General features: G+C 41.3%; 1 protein-coding gene across 3 annotated transcripts in view; it reads left to right on the forward strand.

Moving 5' to 3' along the window:
- Positions 1-18,171, forward strand: part of RBKS (ribokinase) — a 68,097-nt gene that overhangs the window by 16,818 nt on the left and 33,108 nt on the right. For 2 of the 3 annotated variants that reach the window (XM_044440409.1, XM_044440587.1), the window contains exons 3-5: positions 135-198; positions 3,643-3,705; positions 10,208-10,372. In XM_044440409.1, the coding sequence (XP_044296344.1) occupies positions 135-198; positions 3,643-3,705; positions 10,208-10,372 (292 nt within the window). Of the gene's footprint in view, positions 1-134; positions 199-1,981; positions 2,422-3,642; positions 3,706-10,207; positions 10,373-18,171 lie in introns of those variants that run through there. The other variant, XM_044440496.1, reaches the window with a different exon arrangement.

The raw sequence follows: 18,171 nt of genomic DNA on the forward strand, positions 1-18,171 counted from the left end.
GTTGTTGTTACTGTTCTTGTGTGCCGTCAAGTTGTCTCTGACCCATGGTGACCCTATGAATGAATACCCTCCAAAATGTCCTATCATACCAGCTGAATATGGAAGATATAATGCTCTTCATCTTTGCCATGTAGGTTGGGAAAGATTCATTTGGTAATGATTATATTGAAAACTTCAGGAAAAATGGGATTCCTACAGGTAAAAACTTCACATTTAAACTAGTTTTTAGCTAGGGTTTATTTTTGGAAATTAAAAGTGATTGATTTACAGAACTTTGTTTTTCAGTGCACACTGGATATTAAGATTGTTCAATTATAGGATCTGGTATATAGCCTTCTCCAGCCTGGTGGTGCCCTCTAGATAGGTTGGACTCCAATTTCCAGACTCCCTGGGAAAATGGAAATCGTAGTCCAACACATCTGAAGGGCTCTATGCTCAAAAAAGCTAGTGTTGTGGTTAAGCAAGAATGAGGGCAGGAAAGTCAGTTGGTTCAAATCCCACATAGGGATATATGGTATATTTTTTTCATTTTGAACTAAGAATTTATCCAGTTCTCACATCCAAGACTCAAATGCAGACTCTGTGCAATGTCCAATGTGCAAGTACAGGCTCAGATGCAATGTGAAGTTGAAGTCTGTTGAGTTTGTAATGTGACTCATGGGCCAAAGAAAACTGTTTGAAAATATGCTTGAAAAAATACTCACCAACATCTGTGATGAGAGAAATACCTGTCCTTTTCAGAAATGAGTGCAACTGATGAGCACCCTTTGGAAAAAATGCACATTAAAATACTCATGACCTTTCATGAGAACAGCAGCAGCAAGCTCTCAATCTGATATGGACACGAGTCAGAAACAAGCTTCAAGATGGAATTTGGAAAACCTCAACAAGCTTAAATGGTGCTGGTTTGCACATCCCTAATCTTTTTTTTTATATAATTTTTTTATTAAATTTTTAAACTAACACTAAAAACATCAAACATCACATACATCAGATTTACTGGGTCAACCCCCTACTACATATTTTTAACATTCTAAAGTCAAATTCAAATCAATTTATAATAATTTGAAAACATCTCTAAGTTTACACCAAGTCCCGTTTCTCCAGCCAGTTATAAAAAAAATCCCAAGTTCGATAGAAGTCAGTGTCCTCTTTCTCCTTCACTGATAAAGTCAATCTATCCATTTCTGTGCAGTCCAAGATCTTTCTTACAATCAATCCATCGGTGGGTAGTTCCTCGCTTTTCCTATATTGAGCAAATGCAATCCTCGCCGCTGTGATTAGGTGCAGTATCAGATACATTTCCTGTCTGTTAACGTCTTCCGGTATGATGCCTAACAAGAAAACTTCAGGTTTAAAAGCACAGGGTTTCTGTAATGTTTCCTCCATCCATCTATGTATTTTAATCCAATACTTTTTCACATTATCACAAGTCCACCACATATGATAGAAAGCACCCACTTTATGTTTACATTTCCAACTTCTATTTGACATATTTGGAAACATCTTTAGCTAATCGACTTGGTGACAAATACCATCTATAGAACATTTTATATAAATTTTCTTTATATGAAGTTGCTAATGTTACCTTAATGTTTCTTTCCCATAGTTTTTGCCACTTTTCTAGTTCCACGTTAAATCCAAAGTTTTGTGCCCATGTTATCATAGTTTCCTTAATCTGTTCCCCTTCCATTTTCCTGTCAAGTAAAAAATCATATAGTCTTTTAATAATTTTCTCATCTGTTTTAAGCATCACTTGATCAAACTCTGTTAGGTCTTTGTAAAATCCCCATGTTTTACAGTCTTTAGCATATCTCGATTGCATCTGCACCTTATACCACCAGGAAATATTAAGTCCCTGTTCTTGTAATTCTTGCTCCAGTTTCAGGCCACCATCCTTATCCAAGATATTGTCATACCTTACGATCTTTTCAAAGTTCAACACATTTGGGTATACAAAAGCTTCCATAGGTGAGAGCCATTTTGGTAATTTATTATACACTTTTAGCTTTAGTTTTTCCCACACTGACATTAAAGATCTTCTAATAAAATGACTCAGAAAAGACCCATACACATCCCTAATCTTACTGAATGGCCTGAGGCAGTCCACCATTTCTTAGCCTCAGTCTGTAATGTGAGGATAATAGATTTAGATGCATTTATACAGATTCACTGTTTCTAGCCAGGACAACTTTCTGGCTGCAATGAGTTAAGACTTTTATCCATATCCAGATTAGTACTATAGCCTGTTCTAGTTAGGGATGTGTGATGAAACTGGAGAATCAAACATTGAGCAGATAGGACCCACTCAGCTTCCTTTGTTTCAGCCCATCAAGCCAACTTGTGATCATCTTTTAAAGTGGGGAAAATCAATCTTCCTTCCTTCCTTCCGTCCGTCCATCCGTCCTTCCTTCTTGCCAGGTGAGCTTGTGTAAATTGCAGCCAGTATTAGAAATACAGCAAAATAATATGCAAAAATGGAAATTGCAAAAGCTAAACAAAACCATGCCCCATTTTCAGGTCTTGAGTCAGCAAGGTGCCGTAAGGCCACCAAGCACAGGCAGGTCAAGATTAATATTCAACATATTTTTTGCCATTTGCTTACTCCGGTTTATTTCTGGCTACAACCCTGTACATTTTTAGGCCTCATTGAATACTGTGAGACTGTCTTTCCAATAAACCTGGATAGGATTAGGTCATAACCCTTATGAGTGTATGAACTTGTATAATTCAGCAGCATTACTGAATACAGAAAGCTTGGCAAGAAAATGTAATGTAAAGCAAACCAACCGACAGCCAGACTAGTTTGGATAAAGCTAAGCAGCAATTCTGGGTGTTGCTGTGGGTGTTACCCACCAACCAAATCAACCTATGTGTTCTCTTTCACAGTTCCATAGCAGGGCTTATTGCATCCACAATACACAAATGGCCCCCACACCCTTTGCGGCCTAGAAGGAATGAACAGAGTCTCCAGCTTCAGAGGCAGCATGTTTCTGAAGAGTCATGTCAGGAGCAGGAGGAAGCAAAATAGGAAGGTGATGGCTTTCACGCCTGCATTCTGTTAGCCATTGTTCAGAATGAGGTTTAAGGCAAAATGGACCCTTAGGGGTCACTGCTAAACATGCTTAAGGGGAGTACACACCATAGAACTGTACAGGACTTACTTCTGACTAAGGATGCACAGTATTGTGCTGCTAGTTGTTTAGCTATGTATAGCTTGTGCTACCCGGCACTGCTTTTATGCTGTTGTATTCTGTTTCCTGATCTAAAGGAGCCATTTCACAGGTGATGCTTTTCCCATATAGGCTTGGAAGAATAAATATGTACCTCTGTCTGTCTGTCTGTCTGTCTGGTCCTGAATATCTGATTACGCAGTGCATGACAGCTTCCAGTAAAATCTATGGTAAAGTTTTTAGTGAAGCAGAGAAGATAGAATGAATTAATTTCAAGTTTGTGTTTGCTGTCTGGGGGAAATTTAGCACTTGTATGTTTTCCTGGCATTGCTACACATGCAGTATAATAACATTGTTTTAAAAAGTAAGTGAATTACTGTATTTTTCATTCATGTGCAATGGATTATTTTCTGTTTGTTCCCTGAATGTATAATGCTAACATATTACGCCTTATTTTTCCTTAATCAAGAATTTGTAGGTCAAACTGAGGATGCTGCAACTGGAGCTGCTTCAATTGTTGTTAACAGTGAAGGTACATGTCTAGGAATTTGCTGAATCCTCTCCACTTCTGATTCTCATATCCAGGTGTTATTACTAGGCTTTGAATACAAAGGTTATTTTTTGAAAAATGCTCGCTCAATTTTCAGGAATATTGAGAGCTCAGCTAAACAGCTTTGTGCCATTTCCTTTATGCTGAAACTGTACTGTGGTGAGGATAGCCACTTATGCATTGCTAAAAAAGAGAAAATATGTCAAAAAGGGGCAAAAGAAGGTATTTACTGGCATAAAACTGACACATGGTTATTTTTATATCTAGATGTAAAATTGAAATTTAGAAGTCATGATTATCATTTAACTAGAAATGCCATGTTACTTGTTTTGCACATGCTACCAACCTCTGATTTATCTAACCTATAGAATCATACAATAGTAGAGTTGGAAAGGGCCATGAAGGCCATCAGGTCCAACCCCCTGCTGTTTCTGGACACCATCCCACTCAGCATCCCACTCAGATGACTGTCCAGGTTCTTTTTTAATGTCTCTAGTGTGGGAGAGGCCACCAGCTCTCTAGGCAGCTGGTTCCACTGTTGTATTGCTCTGACAGTGAGGAAACATTACCTGATATCCAGCCTGAATCTGGGTTGTCGCAACTTGAATTGATTATTCCGTGTCCTACACTCTGGTTTTTGAATTTTGAGCAACTGTAATATGCAAATCCAGCCACACTAAGAAACCATGGTTTGTTAACCACAGAGAGCCCAGAAAAGTAACTTCTATTTTATAGTTGGGTTGTGATCTCTCAGTTGGTTAAACCATGAAGTTGTTATTATATTTGAGTGCAAAGCTAGGTAGTTTTTCCCATGGAAGAGTTTTTTTTTCCCGTTCACATGCCAGTACTACAGTGCTGCAGAGATGTTAGGCCACAGGGAGGGAGGGAGCACAGTAGGTGGAAAAGAAACAATTTAGGGATTGGGAAAACAAAGCATAGGTTGTTTGTCTGCCAGACAAACCCTGAATAGAACAGGAAACCATGGTTAACATTATGTATGAACCAGCTCTACATCATAGCAGGGAGGACTATGACCATTATTCTGAGATCTTTCCCAGCTCTGCCTAGTGATGTTCAGGACTGAACTTGAAACATTCTGCCTGCAAACATTATGCTCTCCCACTGACGTTTGGGTGGCTAGGGGATGGGAGGTGGGATGTTACAGCTGGGCAAGTTCTGACAACTTTAATAGGGCTGCAGTATCCTTTATAATTTTCCTTCCCCTCCAAATACTCTCTGCAGTTTTTCACAACTAGTTCAATTAGTTGCTAAATGTGAGTTGTCCTCTCATCAAGTATAGACTAGCTGTTACAAAACATGCATATAAAAATATATCCCTAGTTTGGAAGAGAAAAGGATGGGTGGTTGACCTGTGGCTGACATTTTTTATCCTCAATCATATTCCACAGCATGCTTTTCTTAGAGATACTTCTGTTAAATGCAAGGATGGGTTTGATCAGCAGAAAGAGCAGGCATCTCTTTCACTTAACTAGTTCTGATAAGCTGATTCACCCCCTCTTTTTGAACATATGCCCTGAGCATGCTCTGCATTGTCAGTGAAATTATATTGATTTGATCAGAGGTCGCCCTAAATTCCACATTGTTCTGGTGCACTGACATGGCAGCTTGGAGCGGATCAACATGCTGCTGCTGCCGCCACCCACCTCCACTGCCAGGTACAGTAGGGACCCACTAGAAAGCCCTTTGCCCAGTGCTTCCTCCAGGTGGGAGCCAGTTCTGTACTCTTTTCCATTAAGCATCACCCAGCACCCAAAGACTTCTTTCCACGCCTACAGACGCTTGTGTGCAAAAGTCTTAAGTGTACCTGAATACCAGCAAAAGCTTTCACAATTCAGTTTCATTTACATCATATGCATGACAAATGAGATTAGGGAAAACTATATCAGAGTTTGTCTCTGGAGGAGAAAGGAAAAACATACCTGGCTCCACTGTGGTAGCTTAATGAACTTGGCAGCTGTTGCAGATTTGCAGGGTATAAGTTGGACTTGCCTCTAGGTAACTGGTAAATACAAAGGAGCTCTCAGAGCTACACCCACAGCTCTGCTGCATGTGTTTGAACGCTGCCATTTGGGAGGATGGTGTTGATTTCTTGTTTATCACAGGAAGAACTTTTTTTTTAAGAGAATGCTACAAAGATTTGTGCTACTGCCATAACACTTGTAGATAACGAGTGCACCAAAAGATTGTCATTGTGTGCTGGATTTACATATGGGCTGAGCAGGCTGTAGTGCAGGGCCTCTTAGTCTAGGGGGAGCTTAGCCTCCTGCCAACCCCCCCCCCCCCACAGTAATTTTATTTCATTTGGTAACAATAAAAATCAGAAGCATACTTAGGTGAAAGATGACTTTCTAGAGGAAAAAGAATAATGAATGATCTACAATCCACAATGTCCAATGATTGGTTGCTTGATCTAAGCATTCTCTACATAGAAAATGATAAACTGTGATTTACTGATTTTAATGATATAATTGATAAGTTTGCATCCAAAAAAGCTTGAAAGAAACTGTTCTGACTTCGTGGACAGTGTGTTATAGCTATGATTCCCCTATGACTCATCTATGAACCTCTTCATTAATTCCATACTTTTGTAAACTTACTATAGGTTATAAATTTATGAACAATGTTTTTATCAGTGCTAAAATTTCAGCAATGGTCTGCTTTCATTGGGTAGATTAAGAAGAGAATGAGGTTTTGTTTCTCATGAACAGATATTGTTAGGTTTGGGCCTCCCAAGGTCTTCTAGCCCAGGACCTCCAGTTGCTTTATTTATTAAAACATTTCTATGCCTCCCCATTCGCTGAAGCCTCGGGGCAGCTCACAACAAGAAGTAAAATACAAAAATAACAATATAAAAATAACAATATAATTAGGGGCTGTGTAGTAGCGATAAGTTCCAAATCGGACCTATAAATTGGCACAGCTTGTCCCTTGGTCTGTTTCATGGCTTGGATATTTTAGTAGTACTACAATGTAGGTTTCCCAGTCAGGATACACCTAAAGTTTCCATCAGGTACCTGGTGATTCCCAGATTAAGGGTGGAGTCTCATTCACACGCTTAAGCTGAAGAAATTCCCCTGAACAGAGCTTCCTTCTGGGAGGGGGGCGCCAGACACACACACACGACTGATTTAGTTCTTTTCTTGGTGGCCCAGTAAATGAAGTTCTTTGGGTGGCGTGCAAATAAAAACTACCAAGTGGTATCCAGTGGAAGGGAAAATTGGCACTTCCTAAGGTTACCCTGGAAACAAGTGGAAAGTCAGTAAAGCTCCCTTCTGTGAACTCTGCCAAACCGCCCCATTCTAGAAATTAGTGTTTCCTCTCGTTTGTGGTAGCTTGAAGAAGCAGCAGGTCCCGTTATGCTAGCAGTAGGCGGAGAGGTATGCAGGCATCATAGGCTATTGCTCATAAAATACAAAGTTGGCTTAAAACTGTAATACAGGTCCAATGAAATCAAGATAAAACTAGCAGTGGTGCATAGTAGAACCAGTGATAAGGATAAATGGTGCAAATATCAAAGAACAATTCTTAATTTTTTTTTTAAAGGAGAAATAATTAGGTCTTCATGCTTTTAGATTGGAGCTGTTAGTGTTGTGCACTTAAGAAAGGCACTCATTTTTTTTCCTATTTATGTGTAGCACCCCAACTATTTGGATCAGGGCCTGCCTCCCTATTGTGCTGCAGAGAAGAGCCCTTCCAGAATTTTTGGATATGAGATGAGAGGCATCTGGCCAGCCACTATTAGAGACAGGCATCTGGACTAAATAGAGTTTCAGTGTGATTCAGTTCTTTTCATTTTAATGTTGGGAAAGTTTGTAATGCAGGGTATCATCTGCTTCATTTCTCAGAATAACTTTTGAATGATACTCTGTCTTCATCAGTCTTTCAGATAGTTCAAATAATTTGCTTCTTCCTATGGAAGCATTCCCAAGATATGCCAAGCACAATAGGTGCAACCTAGAGGCTCCTGACTGTTATGTTTGTGTTGGATATGTTTCTTTCATTGAATATGACTGTTTGGGAAAAGAAAAAAGAGAAAAACCTTGGGCTTTAACTAAAATAAGCTTTTACATATGAATGTATGAGCCATATTTTCAATGATCTAATTGCCTTAGAAAGCTTGGATTCCTCCCTGTGAGATCATGGTATTATTCTTATCGTTCTATTTGGGGAAAGCCCACTTTGCACGCAAGGCTGTTTGATGTCTCAGTCAAGAAAAATACTGTGTTCATAAAGCATTGAGTGGATTTGCAGCCTAAGCCATTCCACAGTCAAATAACCATTCATGATTTGCAAGCTCTGGCATAAGCATTTGGCAGGAGCAGGTAGGCAAAGAAATAAGTTTTTGATTGAATCTTTTAACAACTGCTGGTTAATATTGTCAAAAGCTGCAACACTTGCAGGTGCTTCTGTGGCACAAGCAAAGGTTTGAACATCCCAGCAGACATTTAAAGGACCCCCCCCCCCCGGGGGGGGGGGAGCAAAGAAAAAGTGCCAGGGGTTAAGCAGCCCCAGTGGGAGCAAGCAAGGGGAAGATACTGCCACCGTAGCTGCTTCAGCAACTGTGCTGACACCCACACATTCAAATGGTCCCAGCCAGAACAGGCATCTGAACTAGAACAGAGAGCACCATCTGAATCTATTATGGGGGAGGCTGCAAGGATTGCTGCCTTGACTGCCAGTCATTTGGTGGTGCCCTCCCCTTGTTCCCTATATTAAAAGGCTGTGGTGCCTCTCCTAAGGTTTATTTACTGGCACTAAGAGCCTTGCATTAAATTTGGGCTTTGCATTAAATTAGGCTTTGCATTAAATTTGGGCCCAACCCTCTTGCCTTCAGCTCTGCCCACTTTTCACTGCAACCCTGAGAGGTTCTGCAAAACAGAATCCAACCGTCAGGCTGAAAAGGCTTCCACAAGCCTGCCCTGGAGGCAGAAGTAACTCAGGAGCAGGCAGTGTCTGAAAAGAGTCAGGTTCAGTGAGGTATGGAGTGATGCCTTATTAACAACCCTTCCATAGTGTTGTAGAGATTTCTGGAATATCACACCAGACGGCTCTATGAGTTCTTTGAGATGCAGCAAAGGTTACTGCTGTTATCTAGTAGCTGGTATGAAACAGTTTCCCGAAAAGCATGCATGTCTGCTGCACTAGATTACACATATGCACTATTATTTTGCTCTGAATCATGACCCACCTGTGAGTGATGGGGTTTCATAGGAGGGAACTATGCATCTTGATTACCATACACTTTTGGGAAAAACTGCAGCCCCTTGTCAAGTTCTCCCCTCATTGTTGGTACAATGTATAGGAAAATGTACCCATGCTCTGAGGTCGTTATGCTGCTCCATATTATTGGATGCAGCTGATGGGGTAGGGAAACAAACAGTACTGATAGCTTTTTGAAATTAGAAGTATTATTGTTCTCCAAAGGCCACCTTGGGGTTTAAGTTTGTGAAAGCATGTTTCCTGTCTCTTAAGTACAAAAACATGTACTTGATTTTGGGCTCTGTTTTGAAACAATCTTGGAAGTGTTGTATAGGAGTGATTACAAAATGATCGGTTGGAATCACCAACACAACAGACTTGAGAGAAGATGACTAGGAATGATGGGTTCATGCAACCCACCATGGCTTCTGCAAATACCTGTCCATTTGTGCTCACCTAGACATGTTTTTTATGCCATCAACCAAGGCATAAAAACCAAGTCTGTAATCATGGAATTGTTTTTGGCAATCTCTCTCTCTCCAGAGTTACAAACAATACATGTGAATGGCATAGCCAGAGGAGCCACAGAATAATCCTGACCAACTCAGCGGTGTACTACTACTAAATAGACATAGATGGTATTTATGATTATTCCACTAAAATGAAAGATAACAAGGGATGAAACATTGAATTTAGTTTGGTCAGCAGGACCAAGAAGTATTCCATTGACAAATTTAAGTTGAGCTATGCACTTAATTGATGTTACAGAATGGAATCCTATCAACAGTTAGTCAGTGGAGATCATACATAGTTATGATAACTATATATTATCTCCACTGTATAAGGGCAGTATGCCGTCATACGCCAATTGCTAGAACCATTGCAAGGTGGTTCTGCTTGCAGGCTTTCCATGGGCGTCTGGTTGGTCAGTCTGCAAACAAAATTCTACACAAGACCTCTCTGGTCTGATAACAACATGGCTCCTCTTATGTAACATTTGGGAACTGGTAACATAGCAGTTTGGCTTTCCAGGTACTGCAGCCATATCTGCAGAAATAAGCTTCAGCCTAGAAAAGCTCAAAGCACAATCATTTTGTTAGACTCCTATCAAAGATGATGTACAAGCTCTGGAAATTATGGAAAGCACTATAAGAGCATGGATGGAATAATCCATCGCTTTGCTCTACCTTTGAGGTGGCAGACAAGAACTGTTAACAAGTTTTCTTTGAAAGCATTTGAAAAGTCTGTTTTCTCTCTTTTTTAGGGCAAAACTTCATTGTCATTGTTGCAGGAGCAAATTTGCTTCTGGACTCTAATGATCTAAAGAGGGCTGCTCATGTCATCTCTAAAGCCAAAGTGATGGTCTGCCAACTTGAAGTAACCCCAGCAATTTCTCTGGAAGCCCTGAAAATGGCGCATACCAATGGAGGTAACCATGCAAATGGTTGTTCCTTGCTTTCATATGTTTGTGTCCTTGCAAGGTAACTGCACTTCAAACCTATCCTTCAACAGCAATGAGGTAAAGAAAGTCACCTAGAATTCAGCAGTTTGAGAACTGAGAATGATTCGGACAGGCAAGTCGGCGGTAACAGAATTGACATGGCCCTGAGTAGGCAGAAGCGTTAGCACCTCTCTGATTTGTAGTGAGAAGTAGCTCTTGACAGGAAGCTCTGCAATGCTAAAGCACCATAGAGATGGCCTCCACCATCTTAGAGGCCACCAGGAATGTTTGTCCCTTGAGCACAGTAACCAGAGAGGCAGGTAGGGAAGTGGTCAATCTGCTTCTTTGCCTGTCTAGTAACATTTATATCCTGCTTTTCCTTCAGGTTGCCTGGAGTAGCACATGTACTTTCTTTATCCTTGCAAGAGCAGGTTGGCAATAGCCCAATCTAACCCAGATAATTTAATGGCTGAGCAAGGCTTTGAATCTGGATCGCCACAGTACAAGTCCATCAGTCTAGCCAATGCATCAGCCTTCCCTTCCCTAATGCTCTCCAGGTGTTTTGAAATATAAATTCCAGCATACCTGACCAATTGGCCAAACTAGTTGGAGCTGATGGGAGTTGAAGTCCAAAACATATGAGGGGTATCAGGTAAGCTAAGGTTATACTTGCTTTCATACGTATTAGTAGGCATCGCCTATCATTAGGTACTTATTTATGATTTATATGATTATTATTATTTGTTCAAAGACTCCAATGCAACAGCAAAGGGATAGGCACAGTAGACATCTGGCAGGCAGATGTTAGCATTTGGATCGATTGCACCAGCACTACTGTAGCTAGAGAGAACTGAAGAATGAAAACACCTTTTTAAAGAAAATATCTTTCCTCATGCTTACCCAGTTAATGTTATCATTGGCCAAGCTCCTGGTCAACAACTACCTTAGTGGAACAGAACATCTGCCATGAGCACGTCTCTCCCCTTTTTCCTTTCTAATAGATCAAGGCAAAAAGGCTTCTAAAATACTAAGTTACCAAATTAGGCTGATTTTGCCATGCAGAGTGGACAGGTTCTCACAAAATGACAAGCAGTTGTGGTTTTCTACCTTTTCTGTTCTGTTGTGTTGTCTGACACCCATCCTGGTATTTCAGCATGGCGCTTAATTTTGAAAAACCACAAACAGAAACAGTGGTCTGTTCTATGGATTCTCTTGCTTGTTGTGTCATATGAACAGGAAAATAGAACCATAGAGCCCCTTGACAAGAGCAAGAGCCCATTATTGCTGCTCTTGCCAAGCAGCCAACAGAGACCAGTACTGACAGGTGCCATTTGACTCAGCTCTAAAAGGCATCCCCACTTCTCCTGTCCTAAAGATCTTCTTCAGGCAGGAGCAGGCGATCAACTGATCAGTGCTGGGAGAAGAGCAGCACTTCTCAATTGACTTCCTTGCCATCACTCCCACATGAGTGGGACTGGTGAGAATCTGCTTGCCAGATTCCCCTGTGCCACTCGTTTTATGTGAGCAGCTGGGAGAAAACAGCTTGGAGCTGGCGGTGCCTGGTTGAGAGCTGTACAATGCAATGAATTTCCCTGTCCTGCCCCTTTAGCATGCACCAATGAGAAGCTCCTCATGGGCTCCCCATAAGTCAGCGGCAGGGGTGTGAATCGACTGGGCAACGCTGTGGAAAGAAGCAGCACTGCTTAGTTGATTCCCCTTCTGCCCCTTAGCTCATGCCAGAGCAAAGGCCCTTGCACATGTGAATGAGCCAGCAATAGGCAAGAAGCAGCTGGGCAGTGGTAATGAGGGAGGAGTGGCACTGGCTTGCCAGAAAGGCGCTCCCAAGCTGATGCCCACAATCATGATCACATCTGTCAAAGGCAGGAGGCTCCTGGGATATTTCCTAGAGGATTAAGAGGGAAGAAAATGATGGATGGGAGGACTGACTTTCAGGTGGATCCACACAGGAAACTGCACACAGTGGAAACAGTGCGGCACTGCTTGTTGTGACATGTGAACCTGGCTAATGAGTAATAATAAAGTAGTTAATAAGTTGCATTTGTCAAAGTAGTGATCTGTCTACTCAGTGGAGTTAGATTTTGCCTGTGTTAGAACTTGATTCTAAACCCCCTCCTCCCTTTTTCTCCACAAGAGGGTGGCTCCACCCTCAGGGAAGTTCATGCTGCTAGTGAGCCAAAGGCAGGAATGACATACTTTATTTAATTGGTCCACCTGTTTGGCTTAATGATGAATCACTAGGTTGATGAACTCACCTCTCTGCTTCTGACCTTCCTTGTTTTACTCCTTGGTATCTCCTCCTGAGCCAGAGATGGCTACACACTCAAAAACAACAGGAGAGTTTATTTAGAAAGAAGGAAAGATCAAGTACAAATACTGTGTGAGAGAGAGTCTAAGCTACTGTCCGTTGGTTGTCTTGCAGAGTAGACTCTTGACAGCAGTTCTTTGTGGAGATAGGAAGTGTGCAAACAGTCCTTGTTCCAGGCCAATTGCCAGGTCTGTGCCCCTTTCTAATTTTTGAGTCCCTTGTTCTTGTACTCTTTTCCCCTGTGCGTGTTTCTGTTAGTAATGCTTATTACAGGATGGGTGTTTGGTTACTCTTGATGGCCTTAGCTATCTTATTGCTGTCTGCTACAGGACCATGTCTGTTTTCTATGGGCAAAGGTGAGTTCTTTGTCTGCCCCATCAATAGCAACCAACAAACACAATTTCCAGGTGCCTGGTGTTTTTATGTAACTTTTTGGTGACTTACTGTATTTACTCAGGACAATAGTAGCCATCCAGAAAGATGGCTGGAAGTACTTCCTGACAGTTAGGGCCCCAAGGGTATGGAATGGACTTACACGGGAGGTGGTTGAGGCCCCATCAGTGAGGGTGTTTAAGGATAGACTAGACGTGCACATGGTGGGCATGTTGTGAGTGGAGCTGGCTGGAGCCGGGGGTCAGACTAGATGGCCCGGGAAACCCTTCTGGCTGGCTCTGTTTCTATGTTTCTTTCCCTTGCAAGGGTTGTTTTGCCTAATCTTTTTCAGGGCAATCCCTTCAGGTTATGTATGACCTTCCCTCTGCAAGAATTCACCCTTCATTGCTCATCTCATTCACACTGGCTAGCCCTGGGCATTAGGTCACTACAGAACTCTGGTTTACCCAATGTATCCCTTGGCCTATGAGGCTGTTCTTATGATGCTTGGCATGTAGCCAGTATTGATATTAATTATATACACATGCTACAGGAAGCAATTAAAACCCTTGAATGTTGCCTGGTTTCAATAATGGACTGGATGAGAGGAAACAAGCTGAGTTAAACTCAGACAAAGATAAATGCTGTTGTTAGAAGAAAGTCTGCTTTGGTGGTTGGGATCCAACCTGTTCTGGAAAGGGTATGCTCCCTCTGAAGGCTGAGGTCCATAGCTTGGAAGTGTTCCTTAATCCTGTGATCTTCAGGCACTAGCAGTGTCAGGGAACAACACCTGAAGCATCCACAGTTTGCAGAGTTATGCTTGCTACATGATCTGTGACCCTCCCTATGTTGGTCTAACTCGGCAATAGTTATCCATGACTTAGTTAAATCAGTCATGCTTAATTGTTGCAAAGTGTTGTATAAGGGACTGCCCCTTCAGGAGGGTCTGGATGCTTCAGTTCGTTCAAAATGGCTTACTTAGGGTACCAGCTGGTGCACTGGATCAGGTCCATATTACACCTTCTTGAAATACCTTTGATAATTCCTAATTGCTTTCTGGGTTCAGCTCAGGGTGTTGGTTTTGACCTTTTAAAGCACTCTTCTCTAAGGGATCATCAGTCTCATAGTGAACACACCCAAATATTCAGTCTATTGAAGGCACCATTACTCTCAGACTCATTTGTTGGCCCATGTAAAAGAGCTTTATCCTATGGAATGCATGTCCACTAGACTTACAGAAAGACTGATAAGTGGGTCCTAGATCAAAACTATCTGGAGCTTTGCCTAGAAGCTGAAATGACAAAACTGAGGGTGTCATACTTCAGACACATGAGAAGGCAAGACTCACTGGAGAAGGCAGGCATATTAGCAAAAGTGAAAGGCAGTAGACGAAAGGGAAGACCAACTATGAGATGGATTGAATCTATAGAGGAAGCCACCGCCTTGAACGTGGAGGAGCTGTCATGGACAGGATGTCTCAGCTGTCTTGGGACTATGGTAATAGGTGGCATATAAATGAAAGTATTAAATAAATAAAATTTGGAGCACTTTCATACATAGGATTGTCATGTCAGAGGCAACTTGATGGCACATAACACCCACAACAAGTACTGGGTTTAGCTGCCACAATCTCAGTTTTTAGAAGTATGTGAAGGTACATCTTTTAAATTTAGTCTAAATTATGCAGAAAGTTGTATTGTTTTAAATCACATTCTGCATTGATTGCTTTTTCAAAGGAGAAAATATATAAATGTTAATAATAATAATAATATTAAAGATAATACTGGTAATAAATTTGCTAACATATACAATGCTACAAGACCCTTTCCTTAGTTTGCCACAACTAATACAGGGTAAACCCTCTTGAAATTCCTCCTACAGTCTGGAATCAACTTATATCATATGTACCTAAGACATTTATTTAGAGGATCCATCTATTTCAGGGATGCATATTTCCCAGTAAGTGTCTCTTGGAGTAGAGTAGAAGCCTCATGCATCTGATGAAACAGATTCTGGTCCAAGGAAGCATATTATTATAATTGCAGTATATTTATATTTTGCCTTTTCTCCTCTTGCAAGAAACCTAAAATGTCTTCCATAGTCTTACTTCACTCTATTTTAGTCTCACAACAGCAGCCCCTTGAGGTAGGTTAGGTTGAGAGTAATTGAGTGGTCTGGAGTCACCTAGTGAATTTCATGGTTGAATGAGAACAAGAACCTGGATCTCTCAGGTCCCCAATCCTACACTTGAACCATCGCATCACATGGGTGCATAATAAATGCATTAGTCTTTAAGGAATTTGAAGATCCTTTGCTTTTTTTCTTCTTTATACGATAAAGGAACAGTCAATACATAATTCAGTATTCATGCAAGTGTTAGACCAAAATGGACAGATCCCATTTAGAGCAAGAATGGCACTGGCAACTTAGTACAAGAGATTGCCTTATTAAAAGATAGGAACCATCTCGGGTGTCTGTTCCATTTTTCATCAACATGAGGCCCACTGAGTCCCAACAAAGCTCTCATCCCCTTTGCCCTAGAAGAAAGGCAAAACATGTCGTACCATCCAGTGTAATCAGTTCTCCATAAACACATTGCTGACACTGTGAAATCAAGAAACTCTCCCAGCTGGAGCATGTTAATGTCACTTCCTTTCCCTAAGTCTGCCAACTCCTCATGTTTAATGCTGTAGTTTATGTTAGGAAGCACATAAGACTATTGGTGTTTAACAGAGGAATGCCCAAATGCATGCTCAGAAGAAAGAGGGAAGTGAGGAAACGGACACCTGTGGTTGTAAAAGCTCTTGTTCACATTCACTTGTGTTAGTTTTATAGGCTCCAAATTGACAGCATTGTAATTGTTAGTGTGTCGTTGTCCAACCTCTGGTCAATAAATATCCCCACACCTGCTTATCTGTGGGTGTACTAGCCTTTTTTTTGTACTGACACAATGCTAAGGCAGGTTGTTTGATCCAGCATACTAGTGTAACTGCAACACTTTGACCCTAGCACTTTTATTCTGGTTCAGTTTATCAGCTCAATTTAAGAGAATGAAGATGCATCTTAAGGGCCCTGGATGCTCTGTACTTTCTAAAGGGAAGAATGGCTTCACCTACCATTCTGCATACAATGATTTTAGGCCGGTGTCCTGCAAACTGGAGCCCTTCTGATGGTTTGGACTACATTCTGGGAGCATTCTAGAGAAAAGTTTAATGCCCAGAGTAGGCGGCAGGGGCAGCCATTTTCTCCATTCCCCACAACTTATTTGGAAGGATGCCACTCTGTGATCTAGTATCCTATTAGAGAGACATGATGAAGAGGGAAATGGTCTCAGATTGTGTTAGTTGCTGAAGCACCTGAGGAGCCCAGCTTGCCACCATCTTTCCAGCTGGAGGGGTTCATGCTGCCCTTTTGGTCAGACACCAGCTCAGAAGTCATTGCGAGCCTGTAATCCTCCCAACACCCTCAGAGCCAACGGGTGCTGAACAAGGCAAGCCTCATCAGCCACATGAGGTTCCTCCCAGAAGTGGTGGAGCTGGCCCCCTAGACTGTACTATAGCCTATTTAAGCCTCAGTCTGCTTGTGTTTGAGTCTCTAGCCACAGGGAAGGGCACTTTTCCACTCTGGATTCCATTTTGGAGAAGTTTAAGGGCTGCATTCTATTGGTAGGAAAGGCGGGAAAAAATCCCTCACTTCTCAAATTCCATCATTGCCAATTGATTGTAGAAAGCAAGTCTACTTAGAAATGAACATGAGTCGCATGCTTATTTGCAAATAACAGGACAAGCTTTTCTTTGTCTACTCAGAAGTGAGGAGGACTGAATCACTCAGCATCACTTTCAAATAGCATCTTGCATTTCAAACCTTTGCATGTCTTCTCAGAAGTAAGCAAGGCAAGTCTCTGCAAAACAGGTCTCAGATATAGTAGCATAAATCAACATGCGGAGACATCATTTTTGTATAAAATTTTTAAAGTATCTGGCCACAGATCTATAATTTGATCACAATCCTGTGCTTTTAGTTCATATACTATAGTTTATGAAGTATAATTTATTTGTATCATAATATATATACACTATAGTTCATACAGTGTATATATATTATTATACAAAGAAATTATGATTCATCACAACTGAATATGAGGCAGTATCCAATACTGCCCCTGTGCCTCCACAATTTCTATAGCACCAGTGGGATTCATCATTAGTACAAGAAGCCTGCACTGCCTAAAGCAAGAATAAGCAAAAACATTTATTTATTTTATTTATTTATTACATGTTTCTACTGCCCAATAGCCAAAACTCTGCACAGTTCACAGTGATCAAAACCATAAAATACCTGGCAATAAAATGCATCACAAAAGTTTAAAACTACAGTATAAAATAGGAATAAAAACCTAAATAACAGCAATGCGGAAATTAAAATACAGTAACAGATTTAAAACAGAAACTGAAAGATCAAAACGCATGAGAATATCTTCTCTTGTGATGTGTCAGGTGAGCCCCTTTGGGAAATTCATTCCACAGGTGCTGTACCACATAGAAAAGGTCTTTCTTCATAGCCACTTCACTTCCATTAGCATATGCTCTCAGAGAACGACCACTGAGGATGGTATTAGGGTCCAGGGAAGTATATATGGGAGGAGGCAAACCCTCAGCCATTTAGTGCTTCAAATGCTAGCCTAGTTTATCTGTTTGATTTAAAAGAGTGGGTAGAATTGACCAGCAATCGCTCACTCATGCTTCTTGCCCTGGAAGGAGACCTTGCCTATTGGTCTGCAGTTGTCCAAATCAGGGTTTTCAACAGTATCCCAATGAATACCTCATTTAAAGAGGCTGGTAGAACTCCCTCTCTCAGGAGTTTACAGCCTCCTGTACCCAGCTGATACCCTTTCCCTATTGGATGTGCTAAACCATGATGGTCAAGGGTCAAACAAACAGGTGGTCAACCAGACCTGGCCAAACGCATTGTCCACATCCTCAGTCCTCAACACCTGAAACTCATCCAATAAAACTGGACCAGACAGTGATGTGGCTATTTCTATTAATGGAACTACATTCATTGTGGTGCCCAATTCATGACGGATGTG

This window comes from Varanus komodoensis, unplaced genomic scaffold (assembly GCF_004798865.1).
Source record: "Varanus komodoensis strain SLA01 unplaced genomic scaffold, ASM479886v1 scaffold1, whole genome shotgun sequence".
Lineage (NCBI taxonomy): Eukaryota > Metazoa > Chordata > Lepidosauria > Squamata > Varanidae > Varanus > Varanus komodoensis.